Source organism: Corylus avellana, chromosome 1 (genome assembly GCF_965113065.1).
Source record: "Corylus avellana chromosome 1, dhCorAvel1.hap1.2, whole genome shotgun sequence".
Taxonomy (NCBI): Eukaryota; Viridiplantae; Streptophyta; class Magnoliopsida; order Fagales; family Betulaceae; genus Corylus; species Corylus avellana.
Window position 1 is genome coordinate 3617044 of NC_142490.1, and position 17259 is coordinate 3634302.

The window sequence follows — 17259 nt, forward strand, 5'->3', positions numbered from 1 at the left end:
TTTGCAAAGATTCAAGTATAAGTATTTTTTCAAATTCATTAAATCCTTACTAATGTCTGAATTTTTACAATTTTTTATTTTATATTTAAAAAAATTGGAGTATTTTTTGAATTTTATCAATATTTAACTGAAAATTCTAACGAACAAGAAACATTGAAGAAAATTTAAAGTCTTTTTACATGAAAAAAATAATGTCAAAATACGTGAAAATTCAGAAAAATTTAATAAAGTTCAACAAAAAAAGAAAAAAAAAAGAAAAAAAAAGGAGATTAGCCAGATGTGATGATGATGATAAATTCAGAATGAATGTTTATTTCTTAATAAACTTGATGGCAATATTGCAATTCTGGGAAAAAGTAAGGGCAAAACTAAAGATTCAGCACTATATAAACCCAATCTCTTTTATCTAACCATCCCATATTGTTCTCATAATCCACTTACACACACACAAAGAAAACAAGCAGGGAATCAAGGGTGAGGAAGATGTCTGTGGTGACAGAGGAGATCAAGGCCAAGGCAGAGTTCTACCAGGGGGATCAGATTTGTCAAGAGAAGTCGAAAGAGTTGCTCAAGGAAATACTGTTGCCCAATGGCCTATTGCCTCTGAAAGACATTGAGGAATGTGGGTATGTGAGGGAGACAGGATTTGTGTGGCTGAGGCAGAAAAAGGAGACAACCCACAAGTTTCAGAAGATTGGGAAGCTTGTGACCTACGCCACTGAAGTGACAGCATATGTTGAGCAACACAGGATCAAGAAGCTCACTGGGGTGAAGACAAAGGAGCTCTTGATCTGGGTCACTCTGAATGAAATCTATGTGGATGATCCCCCTACAGGGAAGATCACTTTCAAAACTCCTGCAGGGCTGTTCAGGTCATTTCCTGTCACAGCATTTGAAGTTGAGGAGGAGGCCAAGGAAGTGAAGGAAAACAAGGATGTGAAGGAAGCTGTGGAAGTCAGAGAGGTCTGATTTTTAGGACCCTTTTGAGTTCTAATCAAAAACAGGCTTTATTTTGTATCTGGGTACTGTTTGTTATGCTTAATCTGTAGCCTTTTTCTAGCTTTCCTCATAATAAAATGAAGTTATATTTACTATTTCATCATGGTTTGCTCATAAGTTCAATAAATATTTATAGTTCAAAGATCCATGGAAAGTTAGGGTTTAACAATACCCTTTTAATTAAATAACAATACCCACTTTTTTTTCTTAATGAAAAATGCATAATTTTAATTAAAATTGAAACTTAGACCAATCCTGGTAAAAGGGGTTCAATATATGTTCTTGGTTTGTTGAGCAAATCGCTGTGGATAGGAAGAAGCACCGAGCCGATTCAGAGTTCTTTTTGTCTAAAGTAGTTCCGAGTAAGTTAATAACTCTAATGAAACCATGAAAGTGTCGGTTTTTGTCCTTGCTAGATATTTAAATAGCAAGTTCCTAACTTCCTAGTACTTTAAATTAAAGGACACAGTTTTGGACAAAAATATCTGGGTTGGTTTAATTTCCAATAAATTAGGTTTCCAAATTCGAAGGAAATTTTTGTTCATAAAATAATTTTACAGATTGGATTGGGTGAAAAGATAGGGTTGGGTGAAGGAGGAAGTTTCTCAATTTTTTATTCTTATTTTTTTTAAATGTATTTTTCATATGCTTAAAAAATCGATGTTATTTTTATAAATTGAATTAGAGAAAATTTGTATGGTTTGAGCCTTGAGAGGTTGATCTCCATCAATGCTACTCTTCATGCGTAATAAGCGGAACATGATTCTTTCCGTTTCAAATGAAAAAAAATATCGCAGCTAAGATTTTTTGTTGCATTTAACAATGAATAATGCTATACATACTCTTATTTTTTCCACGCCAGTAAGTGGTTTTTAAAACTAACATTATATTAAAATTCAATAAAAATTAATTATAAATCTAATTATAATTTAAAAAACTAATTATGAGGGTGAGAAAATAGATATAAAAAAATAAAAGTAGATGTTAATATAATTTAATGTTACTAAAAAAATCCAAATGTCATAAAAACATACTTTACTATCAATAAACTTGCGCATGCTACTAGGCTCGGTCTGTAGGCGGCTTATATATATATATATATATATATATATATATATATATATGATGGGTCCAAACCCATGGCTGATTTAAAAAGAAGGCAACCAACCTACTTTGGGATATTCTAGCCGAAAATGGACTAGTTCTTCTTTTACATCTATGGCTTGTGCCTGGTCCTAATTCTATAAGAACAGATATGATGACCTAGAAGAAACTGTAAAACCCAATTTTTTTTTTCTTAAGCAGCAAGTAATCCATCATCAATCAAGCATACACAGCAAGATGGTCCATTTGAAAAGACTACTCAACAGACAGTACAGGGAGAAGCCCTTTTCATATGCTGCAGAACTAATAAATTACTTTTAAGATAATTCAACAGTATACTGAAAAACAGCTCTAATTAATTACATCATGAGCTTTTTGCTTTGGTTTAATAAGTTGAGAAATGCTTCAAATGGGCACTAAAATTAGCAGTGTGTTAAGCAAGCAATCCAGGTACACAAAGGATGCCTTTCTTGATGATTTCTTCAGCTATCACAACTCCTGAGCCTGACATGAAGTCAAATCAGTAACAACTCCACTACCATATACATAAATATGTATAAAAAAACAAATTATAAATTATATTGCTGGTTGGGCTGAATGATGCATACTGCCAAGGTAAGAAACTAAAGATTAGAAGAAAGATGAAGCGTGTGGGTTTCAAACTGTGCCCTATTATGAAACTTCCTTCCCATCAGCACCCCAACAGCCCAACACTCACATGGTGTAGTCACCATCTTACCACAGGTGGAGGGTGTAACTAATCAAAATTTCATTTTTTTCGTGTTGGCTTAAACTTCCGCTTAATTAGTAAGGTCTAGCACCGTGAGATATTTGATTGAAAAATGAGGTGAATGACAGAGTAAGAGTTTGAGCTGGTGTCCTCTGATTTTGATATCATGTTAAAACTACTATTTGTCCCACAAGCTTAAATCGATAGAAAATTATTGATTATATCAAAACAGGTAGCAACAAGCTGGCCAAGGCTTTTTGCAAATTTACATGGGGTCATTTACTCCACTTCATTTCTTGTGGCAGAATCCATCAAAATATTAATAGAATTCAAGTTTCAACTAACAATATTATTTTTTTCCCCTAATATCTCGGGGAAAGGCCAAACTTTCCCTTCAAATTTATCCTCAATTCAACTTTTAGCCCCCTACCTATACCTGAAGTTTATCCTCATTTCAATTTTTAGCAACCTGCCTGAACCCTAAAGCTGACCAAATAGCCATGCCCTTAGGCCACTTACCTTTAGTAAGCTTGCCCAAGTTAGAATATAGATTAAATGATTAAATTCATCAATTTTTATTAAAAATAAGTGGTGATTTAACGGCGGAGTAAAAGAAAGCAGATCAACAAAAGTTGTTTAAAGTATAGAGAAGACATACAAGGGAAGCCATAACCCATTTGCCATCAATCCACTCCTGGTGTGGCCTTAGGTTAGAGTGTTGAAACTCCATTTCCTCATTGGTGTCTCTAAAGAAGACTCGGTATTTTGTGCCAACAAGAACCTTAGATATCACACCGACCCACCAACCATCATTATAGCAAGCATCAACTTCTTCATAAAGATTGAAACGATCAACAACAAGAGTTTCTGGCGGATAAGGCCTAATGTGCAGGGTATCAATCTCTTCTCTTAGAAAGCCAGAATCATCATCTGTCCTCAGGCTCTGGTACTGGACAAGAAACTTGCCCTTTCCCACTGCTTCTGCAACAATGGTAGCAGCAAACCAAGCACCATGAAAACCATCTTCATCACTGCCAACCTCAACCAGTGTCCCCTTGCTAAATATCTCCTGGGTTGTTTTTGCTTCAATAGATTTTACTTTTACCTCTGTGGTACTTGACACTTTCTGCAATTCAAATCCTAAAGAAGGTGAGCACTGATGATTGATGAATTATACACAAACACCCAGCAAAAAAGATCAGCTACTAAGATTGTCTTACCCCGTGAATTGTGTGAGAAACAGGACCACATAAGCATACAAGATAAAAGTAGAATATGATAATGACGAATGATTATACTTTTATAATCATAAATTTAAAAGCTTTAGGCTTTGTATTCTTCAACCTTTGACTGCACAAATATGGTCTTTTTTCTTATAGGAAGTACAGGAACAAACGCTAAAAAGAAAAACCCACAACTAAATCTTTGCTGAACCATTTTCAGCCAAACCAAACAAAACCCAGTAAAACCCATCAAATTCCCACCTCGTCTTGCTGAAATGGCGGAACCCATTTCCCGTGAACCCAGTCCCTGTGCAGCCTCAGGTCCTCCTTCTCAAACCCAATGTGCTCCCTGGACGCCCTGAAGAAAACCCCCAACCTCCCACCCGCCAACTCCTCCGTCACCACGCCCTCCCACCACCCCTCGTTGTAGTACGCGTCCACGTCATCCCCCACCCGGAGCTCCCGCAGTGTCTCCCGGGATGGGAACGGACGGAGCTGCGACACGTCGAGGGTCTCGCGCACGGGCTCGGACGGGTCGAGGTCCGTCACCAGGGTCTCGTATTGGACGAGGTATTTGTTTCGGTAGGCTTTGAGGACCGTGCCGGTGAACCAGGATCCCACGAATCCGACGTCGTTTGGGCTGATCTCTACTCGGGTGCCCGGTTGGAACCGCCACCGGGTCTTGCTGACGGTGGTGGGCTTGGGAGCCATTGGTTGGGTTTAAGGGAATCTTAAACGTCGCTAAAGCCACTCTCCACTCGCTCACGCCTTTGTAATCAAACGTAAAACTATTTCCCATAAAATAATTTAATAAAAAAAAAAAAAACGTAATACTATAATATTATACAATATCATATTCAAAAGAAAAAGGATTAACGGCTAATTATCATTGGTTAATTATTCTCACTTTTTATATTGTTTCACAACACTTATTCTTAAAAAAACAGAGTAATTGTCAGGTTACAATGCCTCAAAGGGCAAGTGAAGTAGGAATCAAACACAAGTTGTTTTTCCTTCTAACAACAGCACCAAAGTCTTCAATCATGTCCAAATCCTCTGGTTTCATCGTGCCGGGGAGTTTCCAGTCAAATTGATAAAGGAGCTGAGCAAGAGGAAGTTCAACATTGGCTAAAGCAAATAACACTCCTGGGCACATCCTCCTTCCTGCCCCGAAAGGGATATACTCAAAGTGGGTCCCTTTAAAATCAATTGAATTGCTAGCAAACCTCTCTGGTATAAAGCTCTCAGCTTCTTGCCAATATGCAGGATCTCTTCCAATTGCCCATGCATTTATGATGACTTTGGTTTTGATGGGTATTTTATATCCATCAATTTCGCATGCCTCTCCACATTCTCTTGGGAGTAACAAAGCACCAGCAGGGTGTAATCTTAGAGTTTCTTTGATCACTGAGGTCAAGTAACTTAGATTTTGAAGGTCTTTTTCATGGATTTTTTTCTTCCCTTTTAAGGCTTGTCTTATCTCAGCTTGTGCCTTCTTCAACACTCTAGGGTTTCTCATCATTTCTGACATAGCCCACTCTATTGTTGTAGATGAAGTGTCAACTCCACCACTAAATATATCCTGGATAAAGTTGCAAATTTTAGAATAATGATCATGACAAATGACAACAAAAGAAATGGAGAATAAAAGAAACTTTTCTTTTATGAAACAACTCAATAATAAACTTAATGATTTCAATGATAAAACAAGATTCAATATAAGCCTCTTTATGGGTTATGTATTTTAATCCTAAGGTTATAGAAGCAGTAAAGTTAATATATAAGAAAACCCAAAAAATTAAAAGTCCTAATATTATTAGAAAAACCTGAAAATAAATCAGAGGAAAATGATAAACAAAAAAAAAAAAAAAAATCATAGCCATCTTGGAAAAAGCTTCAGCATATGTGATTGTCCCTAAGGGTTTGTTTGATAACCTTCTCTCTCTTTTTTTTTTTTTTTTTTTTTTCTTTCTACCAAAAAAATTAGAACATTAACATACAATTTTTATCAGAAAAAATTCAAAACTCTTTTCACCTTTACGTCGCTTCAAAATACATTTTTCAATCAAAATACAAAAAACACATCATCAAAGGATTTATTAAACACCACAATTCTTTTAGAATGACTTAGGATTCTAGCAAAATAGTGAAATACTAACCAAAATGATGGCCTTGATGTTGTTGGTTGTGATTGGGAACTCAAGTGTACCACTTTGCTGAAGGCCTAAAATGACATCAACAAGATCTTCCTGCTCAGTTGATGTACTCATCAGGTTCTCCTTATGCTCATGGATGATGTTCTCCAGGATCTTGTCTATCTTCCCATGGATCTTCTCTAGTTTAGCTTTCACCCCACTAATCACATGAACAAATTTCTGTGAAGGGAACAAATCAGCCAACTCAAATCCTCCTGACAATGATACAAATTCCCTGGTCAACGATCGAAATTCATCTTGGTCTCTGCATTTGCTCCCGAATGCTGCTCTAGATACAATGTTACTTGTCAAAGTGGAAATATGTTGACTAAAATCTATTGCAGATCCTGAAGATAAATGGATTGACTCAATGAGAGTATGAACCTCTTCTTCTCTAAGAGAAGAAAAGGATTGGACCCTCTTGGCACTTAGGAGCTCCAATACACATACTTTTCTCATTTGCCTCCAATAATTACCGTATGGAGAGAAGGCAATGTCTGAGCCACCATAGAACATAATTTTAGGAACAAGAAACTCTGGCCTCTGTGCAAAGGCAAGGTCATGTGTTTTCATGAACTCTTTGGCCATCCTAGGGGATGATGCCACAACTGCAGAAATTTCACCCAGTTGTAGGTGCATGAGATCTCCATGTTTCCTTGCTAGTTCTTGGAGAGCATGGTGTGGCAGTGATCCTACCAAGTTGTGCAAGTTTCCTATGAGAGGTAACTTCCATGGCCCCGGGGGCAACTTCTGGAGCTTGGATCTTCTTTTACATGCCTTCAACAGCCAAACCAAAGAGAGGAAGAGAATGAAAATGGTGAGAGCGAAGGAATACTGCAGCACCATTGCAGAAAGGAGAGAAAAAAAAGTGATTGTGGATCTACGTATTTCTTTGACAATAGTTGCAGTATTATAGTGCTATGATCAACAGCTGGATTTCCCATCCCATCAGCCAGTAGTAAAACGTTGACTTTTTTAGTGCAATTATATTGCATCCCTAAACAAGCACGCATTTTCTTAGATCATGGGAGGATTAATAACATCATTCTTCTAATAATTAAAAAGTTTTTTTTTTTTTTTTAATTTTTAATTCAAACAAGCAACAACCGAGCGTGCTAGTGCGAAAACCGTTGTGCATGTGCACAACCAAGCGTGCTAATGTAAAAACCGTTGCGCTAACGGGCATGCACAATAGTTTTCGAGTTATGAAATGGAGTAAAGCTAGCAAATGCTAAGAGTACTAGTAGTAACTTATCTTTGATTTTCTTTAAGTTTAGAGAACAAAACTACTTTTTGCTTCTCTATCGAAATGTATTTCACAATAGTTTCCCTTACTTTTCAGTTTTCTCTATACCATTAAAATATTATTTATTTACAAAATATAAGTTTCCTACCAACCTTCACATTTTTTACAAAATCCCAACACAATCTTCAATGATTCAATGAAAGACAAAAAGATGAAAGAGGAAAAATAAAAAATAAATGTTTATATTAAAATAATGTATATTGGTTCCCTACACATTGAGAAATTGTAACTACCCAATGATATTGGTTAAGTTTAAGAAAATTGACGTATGTGAGTTTTTGTGATTTTTTTTTTTTTTTTTTGAAATTTTTCTTAAATATAAGAAATTGAGTGAACTATAGAGCATCTATGCTACTGCTAGTATGTAGATGAAGGGAATTAGCATTTCTCTATTTATGTAGACGAAATCAATTGATTGCTACACTTACTAGCTGCTGCTATAGATTACTCAGTGGCGGAGCCACATGGAGGCCAGAGGTGGCCACGGCCCCTTCAAACTATTAAGAGAAAAATATATAAGCGGCCCCTACGTGGAATTTTTTAAACTCCTCCATTACTCCTTAGCTTCTCAAATCTCGCGCTTCAGCCTTCTTTTTCCTTTCTTTTTCTCATTTTTCTTCTTTTCCCACCTTCTCCGCCAACTTCCTCTTTCTCCTTTTTGTTTTTTGTTTTATTTTTATTTTCTCCTTCCCCACCACTCACTTTGTTTTATAATATATACTTTATTTCTTTGTCTCCCACCATCCACTCTCTTTCTTTTGTTTTTTTTTTTCCTCCCTTTCTCAAGCTTCTGGCTTCTTCTCTCCCTTTCTCTTCTCTCTATGTGGTTTAGTCCCTCTCAATTTCTTAAATCAGATTATCTCTCAATTTCGACTTTATTAAATTAGGGCTTTTGGTATGTAAATTTGATATTAGTTTATTGTCAATGAATTTGATATTAATTTATTGGAGTTTGATCCTGAATTGCGTCATCACATATGAAAATATGATGTTAATCAACGAGGTGCAAAATAACTTAACGCATGTCACACTTTTTGAGGTTAGTACTCTAGTTCAATTCCTAATCTAAGTGGTCTTGTAATTTGAATATTTTTGTTATTAACTATTGAGAATATTGGTTGTTAGAATTTAAACATTTAACTGGAGAATTTGACACAATTCTAAGCTCAATTCATCATTGTATTTAAGTACCAGTGATTAGAAAAAGAAGAAAAAATAGAAAAAAAAAGTACCAATTCATTACACGGTGAAAAAAAAAAAAAACTTAAGAAATTTTTTTTAGTTTAACGGCCCCTTCAATATGAAAAGGCTGGCTCCGCCACTGAGATTAGAGCAAATTTCAAATTGAGGGCAAAAGACCAACATGGTTCATCTCAATCCTTTTGTATTTTGTTTTTTTTTTTTGCTTTGGCCCTAGTTGCCATTGTTGTACTCCACCAAGTGAAAAGTCCTCAAAGAAAAGAGACAAAAAAACAAAGGGCTAATCCCATTATCCAACTTGGCTCTCTCCAGTGTCAAATGAAGCATGCACATCAATTCCAGGTCAAAAACCATGTGCAATTTTTGTTTATGGATATGGTCAACCTATCATTTTCACAACATGACCTGTAATTCTTTGAAATGTGGTCCGTGGATAAGAACTTTATCATAATCGGTCGTCATTTTTTTGTGCACTTTGCCACGTGGCAGTGCCAATCTTGGGCTCGTCTACATAAATAGAGTAGTGCTAAAAATTACACTTTTATTTTATTGAGTTGACATGACAGTGCTTATAATTAGCTTTTGATTTTTTTTTTTTGTTAATTATCGTTTTAGTACCTAAGTTTTCAAGGTTTTTTTTTTTTTTTGGTCAATTCGTATCACAAATGGTATTTGACATATAGAAAAATACTAATTTAGTATCTATGTCACCATTCAGTCAGCCAAACTAACGAACTGCTATGGAGATAATTTTTGCCACCCACTGTGGCCCGTTTGGAGGTGACCGAACAACTCCTAAGGAAGGTGGTTCGGCCACCCCTAATGGCCAAAAAGGGGGTGGTCGAAACACTCTCATTGTAATCCGTTAGTTTTGATGACATAACGGTAATGAAGGTATTAAACTGGTATTTATTCATAAGTCAGATACTATCTGTGATATGAATTGAAACTTAAGTAACAAAAATAAAAACGTAAAAACTTAAGTACTAAAAAGTTAATTAACTTTTTTTTTTTTTTTTTTAATATTGACTAATTCAAGGGCTTATGAATACTGTCACTCCAGTATAATAATATAAAAATGGGATGCTGATATAATTTTTAGCTTTACCCACATAAGTAAAATAGTTTTGTTTTGAATTTAAAAAAAAAAAGAAAAAAAAAAAAAGAAAAGATAGGACCAAAATTTCAACAAAAGTGCAATTGGAGGAAATGCTTTGACACGTGTCGAATTACTAGTGGTGAAAACGAACATGATGTTTGGAACAGGGATAGAAACTTTTTTTTTTTTTTTTGGTTAGGGTTTTGAAACTTTATTTTTATCTATGAGGTTTCATTTTTATTACAGGACCCCTTCGGGGTTTTGATAAAGGACCAAGTTAGTCCATCCGTTAGTTGATCGTTAAAACTGACACGTGGACCAACCAGATGTTAACACGTGGCACCTATTTAAAATTTTTTAAAAAATTAAAAAAATGTATATATATATATATTTTTTTTTAAAAAAAAAGGAAAAAAATTGGGGGTGGCTCTCCATCCGGCCAGATGGGGGTGGCCAGGCCACCCCCATGGCCAAAGGCCACCCCCAAATGTCCAAGAGCCATCCCCAATTTTTTTCCTTTTTTTTTAAAAAAAAAAAAAAAAAATTAAAAAAAAAATACATTTTTTTAATTAAAAATAAATAAATAGGTACCACGTGTCAACATCTGATTGGTCCACGTGTCAGTCCTAACGATCAACTAACGGATTGACTAACTTGGTCCTTTATCAAAACCCCAAGAGGGTCCTGTGATAAAAATGAAACCTCATAGGAGTAAAAATAAAGTTTCTAAATTCTAAGGTATTAAGTATTTAACCCTTTTTTTTTTTTTTTTTTTTTTATATCAATCTCCTTTACACGTCACCAAGTCTTATCTCCCACTTTTCTCACGCGTTATGCACGTGCAAAACGGTCATAACAAAACTTTCCAAATATAGCGTAATAGAAACCCATTTTATTTTCGCTGATTAATGGTTAAATAGATTTTTTTTTTTTTTTTTTGATAAAACGTGGCATTTTATTGAATCATATCTGAGGACCTAGAACAATGCGTTCTGCCTCAACTATCAAATGAATACAATCTGGAGGATCACTTCCCCAAACATTTTCCACACAACCACGTAGAGCCTGCTGAGCTAATACATGTGCAGCCCCATTAACCTGTCGTGGAGCATAAGTCATTTTCTTGTTCGAAGGAAGAGGATCATTCATTTCATTTATATTTATTCTAAGCTAGCTCATAATTTTATTTTGTTGTAATTAACGTGCTGTTATTGTATTTAAAATGCATAATGTTGTAAATTATATTTTTACTTTATAATTATCTCATAATATTAATATGTCTGTCTCAATTAATCTATGACAGATCTACATTCTAACCTAAAAGAGTCATGACCATATCGATTTTCAGAATTTCTCTTAAATTTTATATATATATATATATTATGTGTACGTCATGTTCGTAGGCCTAAAAATCAAGTTTGACCCCTATCAAAATTAATGTTGGCCCCTCATACGAATATTGGCATTTCTAAATGAAAAATTATGAGTCTATCCCTGCAACCCATTGGGTTTTATTTTATATTTAACAATAATTAATCTAAGGGTTAGTTGGGACTGTCATATCATTATACAATAATTGTGTAATATAAATGTAATTCTTAGCATTACTCATTTATTTTTTTGAATGATATAACAACATATGCATTATGCACCATGTAAAAGTATATATACTATTAAATCTATAAAATATAATAGATATTTTTCATTTCACTTTATCCTTATTTGAGTGCTATAGCTAAATTAATGATAATTAATGATGTAGTATTTGTGGTAATAAACCATTTAAAACGAGATAACTTGTATAAAGCTGAAATTTTAGTTTAATATTTATTTCGTGATATTTATTTTGGTTAAGGAAAGTAATAAAAGAAGACAAATCATGCATAAAATTGAATGAACACACTTATTGTGGATTAAACAACATATATGGAGTTATGTTAAATTCAACTTTTCATTATCACAACTACCCATCAAAACTGAATAAACATGTACATCAAATCTCTCTCTCTCTCTCTCTCTCTCTCTCTATATATATATATATATATATATATATATATATATATATATATATATATTTTCACCCAATTAATGATAAAAATCGAACCATTTTTATCTTATAAGTTTATAACTACTATAGATTTGTAGATAAACATTCACATACCATTTAAACATCCATGCCACACAAATGAATTGATTGATAATACCCATTCAAATTGAACTGATTTTTACTAAACATGTTATATATCATTCTCTTAATTTTTTGTTTTACATCTTAAATTATCTTAATCGGTGTTGAACATCTCATGAGAACAAAACAAATCCATTCATTCACTTATACCATTAAATTTGTTTTTTTTTTAAAAAAAAATTTCTGAAAATAACTAAATAAAAAGCAAAACCCTCAAGAAGTAGCTCAGTCAGCTAGGACCACACCTAATGAAGCGGAGGTTACTAGTTCGAATCTCTCTCCCCCTCTTGTACCAACATATAGAAGAAAAAAAAAATCCAAGATTTTTTTTTAAAAAAAAATAAAAATAATAATAATAAAGAAAGAAAGAAAGAAGGAAAATTCTTCTTTCCCAAGGCATCCTTTTTTTCTTCACCGCTTATATACAAAAACCGCGTCGCACTTTTTCCAACCATTCCTTTGTTCTCCGGCTCTCACACCGTATGTTTTTGCTGCGTGCAACGTTTCAAATCAAATTCCCAATTCTCCATCATCAAACTTGGCAATATTCACAGAGCCTCCTATGCATATGGGTAATTGATTCCAACACACAACTGTTCCTGCTTTTGCAATCCCAATAACTTTGTTATGAACATAATCAGAATCCTTACCAAATCAACCATGAAACCCACCTGTAGAATCTTCCTGTCTCATCGAAACTCGTTGTTTTTCAATACTAACTACCAATCCAACATCGACCCTCTTCGAGTCTTGGGCTCTCTTCGCGGGATTCACAATACCCACAAAGCCTTTCGATTGCCCGGCTCGGGTTTTGGCCAATCCAAGGTCATAACAAGGCCTAATGATGGCTTTGGCTCGACACCCAGTAGGGTCGTCTTGGTTCTCTCTCGGGTCGTGTCGTATTCGACGACGGTAGAGACCCGAGTGAATGACAAAAGCTTCGAGAGAATCTACGTTCAAGGTGGTGCTGGTGTGAATGTGAAGCCGTTGGTGGTGGAGAGAATTGACAATGATGAGAATATAATCGGTGAAGAAGAGTCTAGGATAGAGGTTAACGGTGATGGTGTTGGTGGTGGGCATGCAAATGTAGGGAACTCGGAAGGTTTGAGTGAATCCAAGGTGGCAAGGGAGGAGAGTCAGGCCGAGAAGGAGGCGTGGACGTTGCTGAGAGAGGCGGTGGTGATGTATTGTGGGACTCCAGTGGGGACGGTGGCGGCCAATGACCCGGGGGATAAGCAGCCGTTGAATTATGATCAAGTGTTTATAAGGGACTTTGTCCCCTCCGCTCTCACCTTCTTGCTGAAGGGAGAGGGAGAGATTGTGAGGAACTTTCTCCTTCATACGTTGCAATTGCAGGTATATATATATAAACAACTATATGTTCATATTATTGTATTTCAATTGGTGATTCGTTTTTCTAGCAGTATTGTTTTGTTTTAATTGTTTGATCATATATGTGCGTGTACCTGTTTTGTTATGTGACTAATAGATGATGGAAGTCAATCTTGTTTTACGATTGAATTCTCATTTACAAGTTGCAACATCTTAATGTTTAAATATACCTTTGGTGTAACTGTTGAGTAATATAGGACAAAGACAAGGTCAATTTTAGGTGGTGTTGGAGGCTAATGTAATTCTTTGAACTTGTGCTTTCAAGTGCGGTAGAAATCCTATTTTATTGCTCTAGCCTGTAAATGCTGCCCCACTGGTGATTGAGGGATGGTCCATGGTGAAATTTTGGGATCGCTATTTGGGGGTTTGTGGTGGTTGAGGGGTGCGGTCTTTAATTAGTTTGTTATTTTTTGGGGGGAAATATGTTGCTCTTACTTTGTGTACTGACAGTATATGCTAATGTTTGCAACTTTGTGGTTAGATATTAATGTTTGAGGTTTCATGAATTCATAATTTTTTTCTTGTTTATCACTTAGAGTTGGGAGAAAACAGTGGACTGCTACAGCCCAGGGCAGGGCTTGATGCCTGCAAGTTTTAAAGTTAGAACTGTGGCTCTCGATGAAAATAAGTATGAAGAAGTTCTAGATCCTGATTTTGGTGAATCAGCAATTGGTCGTGTTGCACCTGTAGATTCTGGTTAGTATGGTACTATGATTTAACTTTATAAAAACTGCCTATAAGAAATTGCAGTTCTTTTGAATTAAGAATGTTGTAGAATCCACTATCACTGGCCTCCAGGTGTTTGGCAGTGTGATGTAATTTTCTATCTCGTGTTTCTTATGTATTCCATACTGAAAGTGTTGTCTTTCTATAATTTATAGCATAGTATGACTTTTGGTTTGTTGGTTGTATATTGCCTTCTTTCCGTAGGGTTGTGGTGGATTATCCTGTTGAGGGCTTATGGAAAACTCACTGGTGACTATGCATTACAAGAAAGGGTGGATGTTCAGACGGGCTTAAAAATGATACTGAACTTGTGTTTAACTGATGGATTTGATATGTTTCCTTCTCTGTTAGTCACTGATGGCTCCTGTATGATAGACCGGCGGATGGGTATTCATGGTCACCCTCTCGAGATCCAAGTGAGTTCAATTTGTTTGATAATTTCCGAATTGCTTCCTATTGTCCTTGTTGTGTGTGTTTCAAGCTGTTAATTTTATTGATTACTCTGTGTTGTCATGGTATTTCTGCCAAGTCTATAAAATAAACGAAGGATACTTTATTGATTCCGTTGTCATATTGTTCAAATGCACATTATTATTTTCTGACTTTTGACATTGGTGACATAAACGGTTATGTGGCTTGTTGAGATACAGTTGTTGGAGGTCACCTGTGCATGTAGAATGTGATAATCTCAACCAAATGGCCAAAATTCATTGAATGGTCCCATGGAAATATTAACTTGGGTTTTTGTATTTTATTTAGTGTTTCTTAAACCTGGATTGTTTTTAAGTTCTCTAGAAACTGTTGACAGGCTTAGTTGTAACTTGTAAGCCCTGATTATATTTGTTAATGTACAAGACTACAGCCTGAACATTTTTTTGAAACTAAGGTATTTGAAAGTCATTGCTTTCTGCTGTCTGCACATGCCCCATGGTCTGATGCAATTTGTTTCTGATATTGTCCCATAATATCATGGCCATTTTTTATTAATTTTATTTTATCTTATGCCAAGTATATTTGTGTTACCCCATTTTTGGTGTATCTCATCGTTGGCAATTTTGATTTCACAGACCCTATTTTACTCAGCTCTACGGTGCTCCCGTGAGATGCTAGCTGTAAATGATGGATCCAACAATTTGGTGAGGGCCATCAACAACAGACTCAGCGCACTGTCATTCCACATCAGAGAATATTATTGGGTGGATATGAAAAAAATAAATGAGATTTACCGATATAAAACGGAGGAGTACTCAATGGATGCCATCAACAAGTTCAATATCTATCCTGAACAAATTCCTTCTTGGCTGATGGATTGGATTCCAGAGAAAGGTGGCTATATGATGGGCAATCTACAGCCTGCTCACATGGATTTTAGGTTTTTCACACTTGGAAATCTTTGGTCCATTGTTTCATCTTTGGGTACTCCAAAACAAAATACAGCTATATTAAATCTCATTGAAGCCAAATGGGATGATATTGTGGGGCATATGCCTCTGAAGATAGGTTACCCTGCCGTAGAAAATGAGGAGTGGCGTATAATCACTGGCAGTGACCCGAAGAATACGTGAGTTTTTCATGTTTTCTTTTACTCTATGTCTGCGTGTGTGTGGATTTTTTATTTTGCTCTTTTACTTTATAGCTATAGCTAGTTGTTTAGTGTTATATAAAATATTTCCATCAAAACTGAAATGTTTCTTTGATTCTTGCAGCCCATGGTCATATCATAATGGCGGATCCTGGCCAACACTCCTGTGGCAGGTAAGCTTGGATTTGGTTGCAGTATATTTATTTGAGGAATGCACAAGAAATGTGGATTTTTGGGAGAATTGAATGTCATTATGTCCGTCCTGATTCACCCTTTGGCTTACATTGGGGGATCTATGACTATTGCAAGTAGTTTCCAGGGTCCACTAGAATGAATCAGTGATAATGTTTGGTGGGCAGGTGGTGAGTTCCACTGGACTCTCACCCCAGCCCAGCCTGTTTTGAATCATTATGGAGGTTGAATGATGTCTATTGCTGCTTCATTTCTTTAGCTCTCCAATTTATTTACATGCTTAATGACATGAAAAGTGGACAAAATATGATAGAAAAAGGTGACAAAAAAAACTTTGGATACTGTAGTTATTGTGTGTATTGGCAGAATTGGTGGCAATTGTGGGAAGAGAAGTATTAAGATATACAAATTAGATGCATCTGTTTTGTGTTATTGGCAAGTTTGTTTTGGTCCTCGAGTCATTTGGCTTGTCTGTAGTTTCTAAATACTGCCTCATATATTGTTTTCAGTTCACGTTGGCGTGCATCAAGATGGGCCGATTAGAACTAGCTCAAAAGGCTGTCGCCTTAGCTGAGAAGAGGCTTCCACTTGATCGTTGGCCTGAATATTATGATACTCGGACAGGGAAGTTTATTGGAAAGCAGGCTCGACTTTACCAAACGTGGACCATTGCTGGGTTCCTTGCATCTAAAATGCTCTTGGAGAATCCAGAGATGGCTTCTTTGTTATTCTGGGAGGAGGATTATGAACTTCTTGAGATCTGTGTTTGTGCGCTTAGCAAGAGCGGTCGGAAGAAATGCTCCCGCTTTGCGGCAAAGTCTCAAATACTTGTGTAATGAGACCTTCAGTTTTTGGGAAGGAGAAAGACAATGCCTTTGTACTGTACAGCTACAAGTAAAGGGTAGATCTCTAAACCGTGTAACCTAAAGCATTGGTTTTATGAGTCACTTAGCAGTCTCATTTGTTATCCGATCAATTGATGTTGTTGATCGATTTTAGAGGTTAAAATGACTATATGTTGAGAGTGCCTCCATTTTATGGCACCTTGAGGTGGTCATACTTCATATATGTAAATTTTTAACAAGTATAACATGTTTTCATATTTTTTCTCCCATGACAATGGCAGTGGGAAAGATATAAAAGCAGGATTCTTTATAGTAATTTTACATAATCTTACTTATTTTCGCTGAAAAGATGCATGTATATGTAGCTGCTTTTTTTTCTTTTCAATACTCTTTGAGCGGACCTCACCCGACCCGACCGTCATATAACTAGAATGATGTAACAGTGCAACTCGTCATTTGAATTAACAAATATTTGTAA

At 35.7% G+C, this 17259-nt stretch overlaps 4 protein-coding genes across 4 annotated transcripts; 2 read left to right on the forward strand and 2 right to left on the reverse strand.

Annotated features, from left to right (window-relative positions):
• The first annotated feature begins 408 nt into the window (after positions 1 to 408).
• On the forward strand, positions 409 to 1099 carry LOC132171637 (plant/protein (Protein of unknown function, DUF538)). The gene has a single exon (XM_059583008.2). The coding sequence runs from the start codon at positions 484 to 486 to the stop codon at positions 967 to 969; it is 486 nt and encodes a 161-aa protein (XP_059438991.1). The 5' UTR covers positions 409 to 483; the 3' UTR covers positions 970 to 1099.
• Positions 1100 to 2341: 1242 nt separating this feature from the next.
• LOC132171454 (agenet domain-containing protein) lies at positions 2342 to 4832 on the reverse strand. Its single transcript, XM_059582768.2, has 3 exons — positions 4318 to 4832; positions 3492 to 3959; positions 2342 to 2607 (listed from the first exon to the last, which is right to left on the reverse strand). Exons 1-3 carry the CDS (start codon positions 4765 to 4767, stop codon positions 2593 to 2595), a joined length of 933 nt encoding a protein of 310 aa, XP_059438751.2. The 5' UTR covers positions 4768 to 4832; the 3' UTR covers positions 2342 to 2592.
• A 106-nt stretch (positions 4833 to 4938) lies between these two features.
• Positions 4939 to 7120, reverse strand: LOC132172881 (cytochrome P450 71D8). Its single transcript, XM_059584443.2, has 2 exons — positions 6216 to 7120; positions 4939 to 5638 (listed from the first exon to the last, which is right to left on the reverse strand). The coding sequence occupies exons 1-2, from the start codon at positions 7095 to 7097 to the stop codon at positions 5027 to 5029; spliced, it is 1494 nt and encodes a 497-aa protein (XP_059440426.2). The 5' UTR covers positions 7098 to 7120; the 3' UTR covers positions 4939 to 5026.
• A 5362-nt stretch (positions 7121 to 12482) lies between these two features.
• A/N-INVA (Plant neutral invertase family protein) lies at positions 12483 to 17097 on the forward strand. The gene is made up of 6 exons (XM_059584442.2): positions 12483 to 13400; positions 13973 to 14132; positions 14367 to 14578; positions 15230 to 15723; positions 15869 to 15917; positions 16446 to 17097. Exons 1-6 carry the CDS (start codon positions 12672 to 12674, stop codon positions 16770 to 16772), a joined length of 1971 nt encoding a protein of 656 aa, XP_059440425.2. The 5' UTR covers positions 12483 to 12671; the 3' UTR covers positions 16773 to 17097.
• Positions 17098 to 17259: the final 162 nt, after the last annotated feature.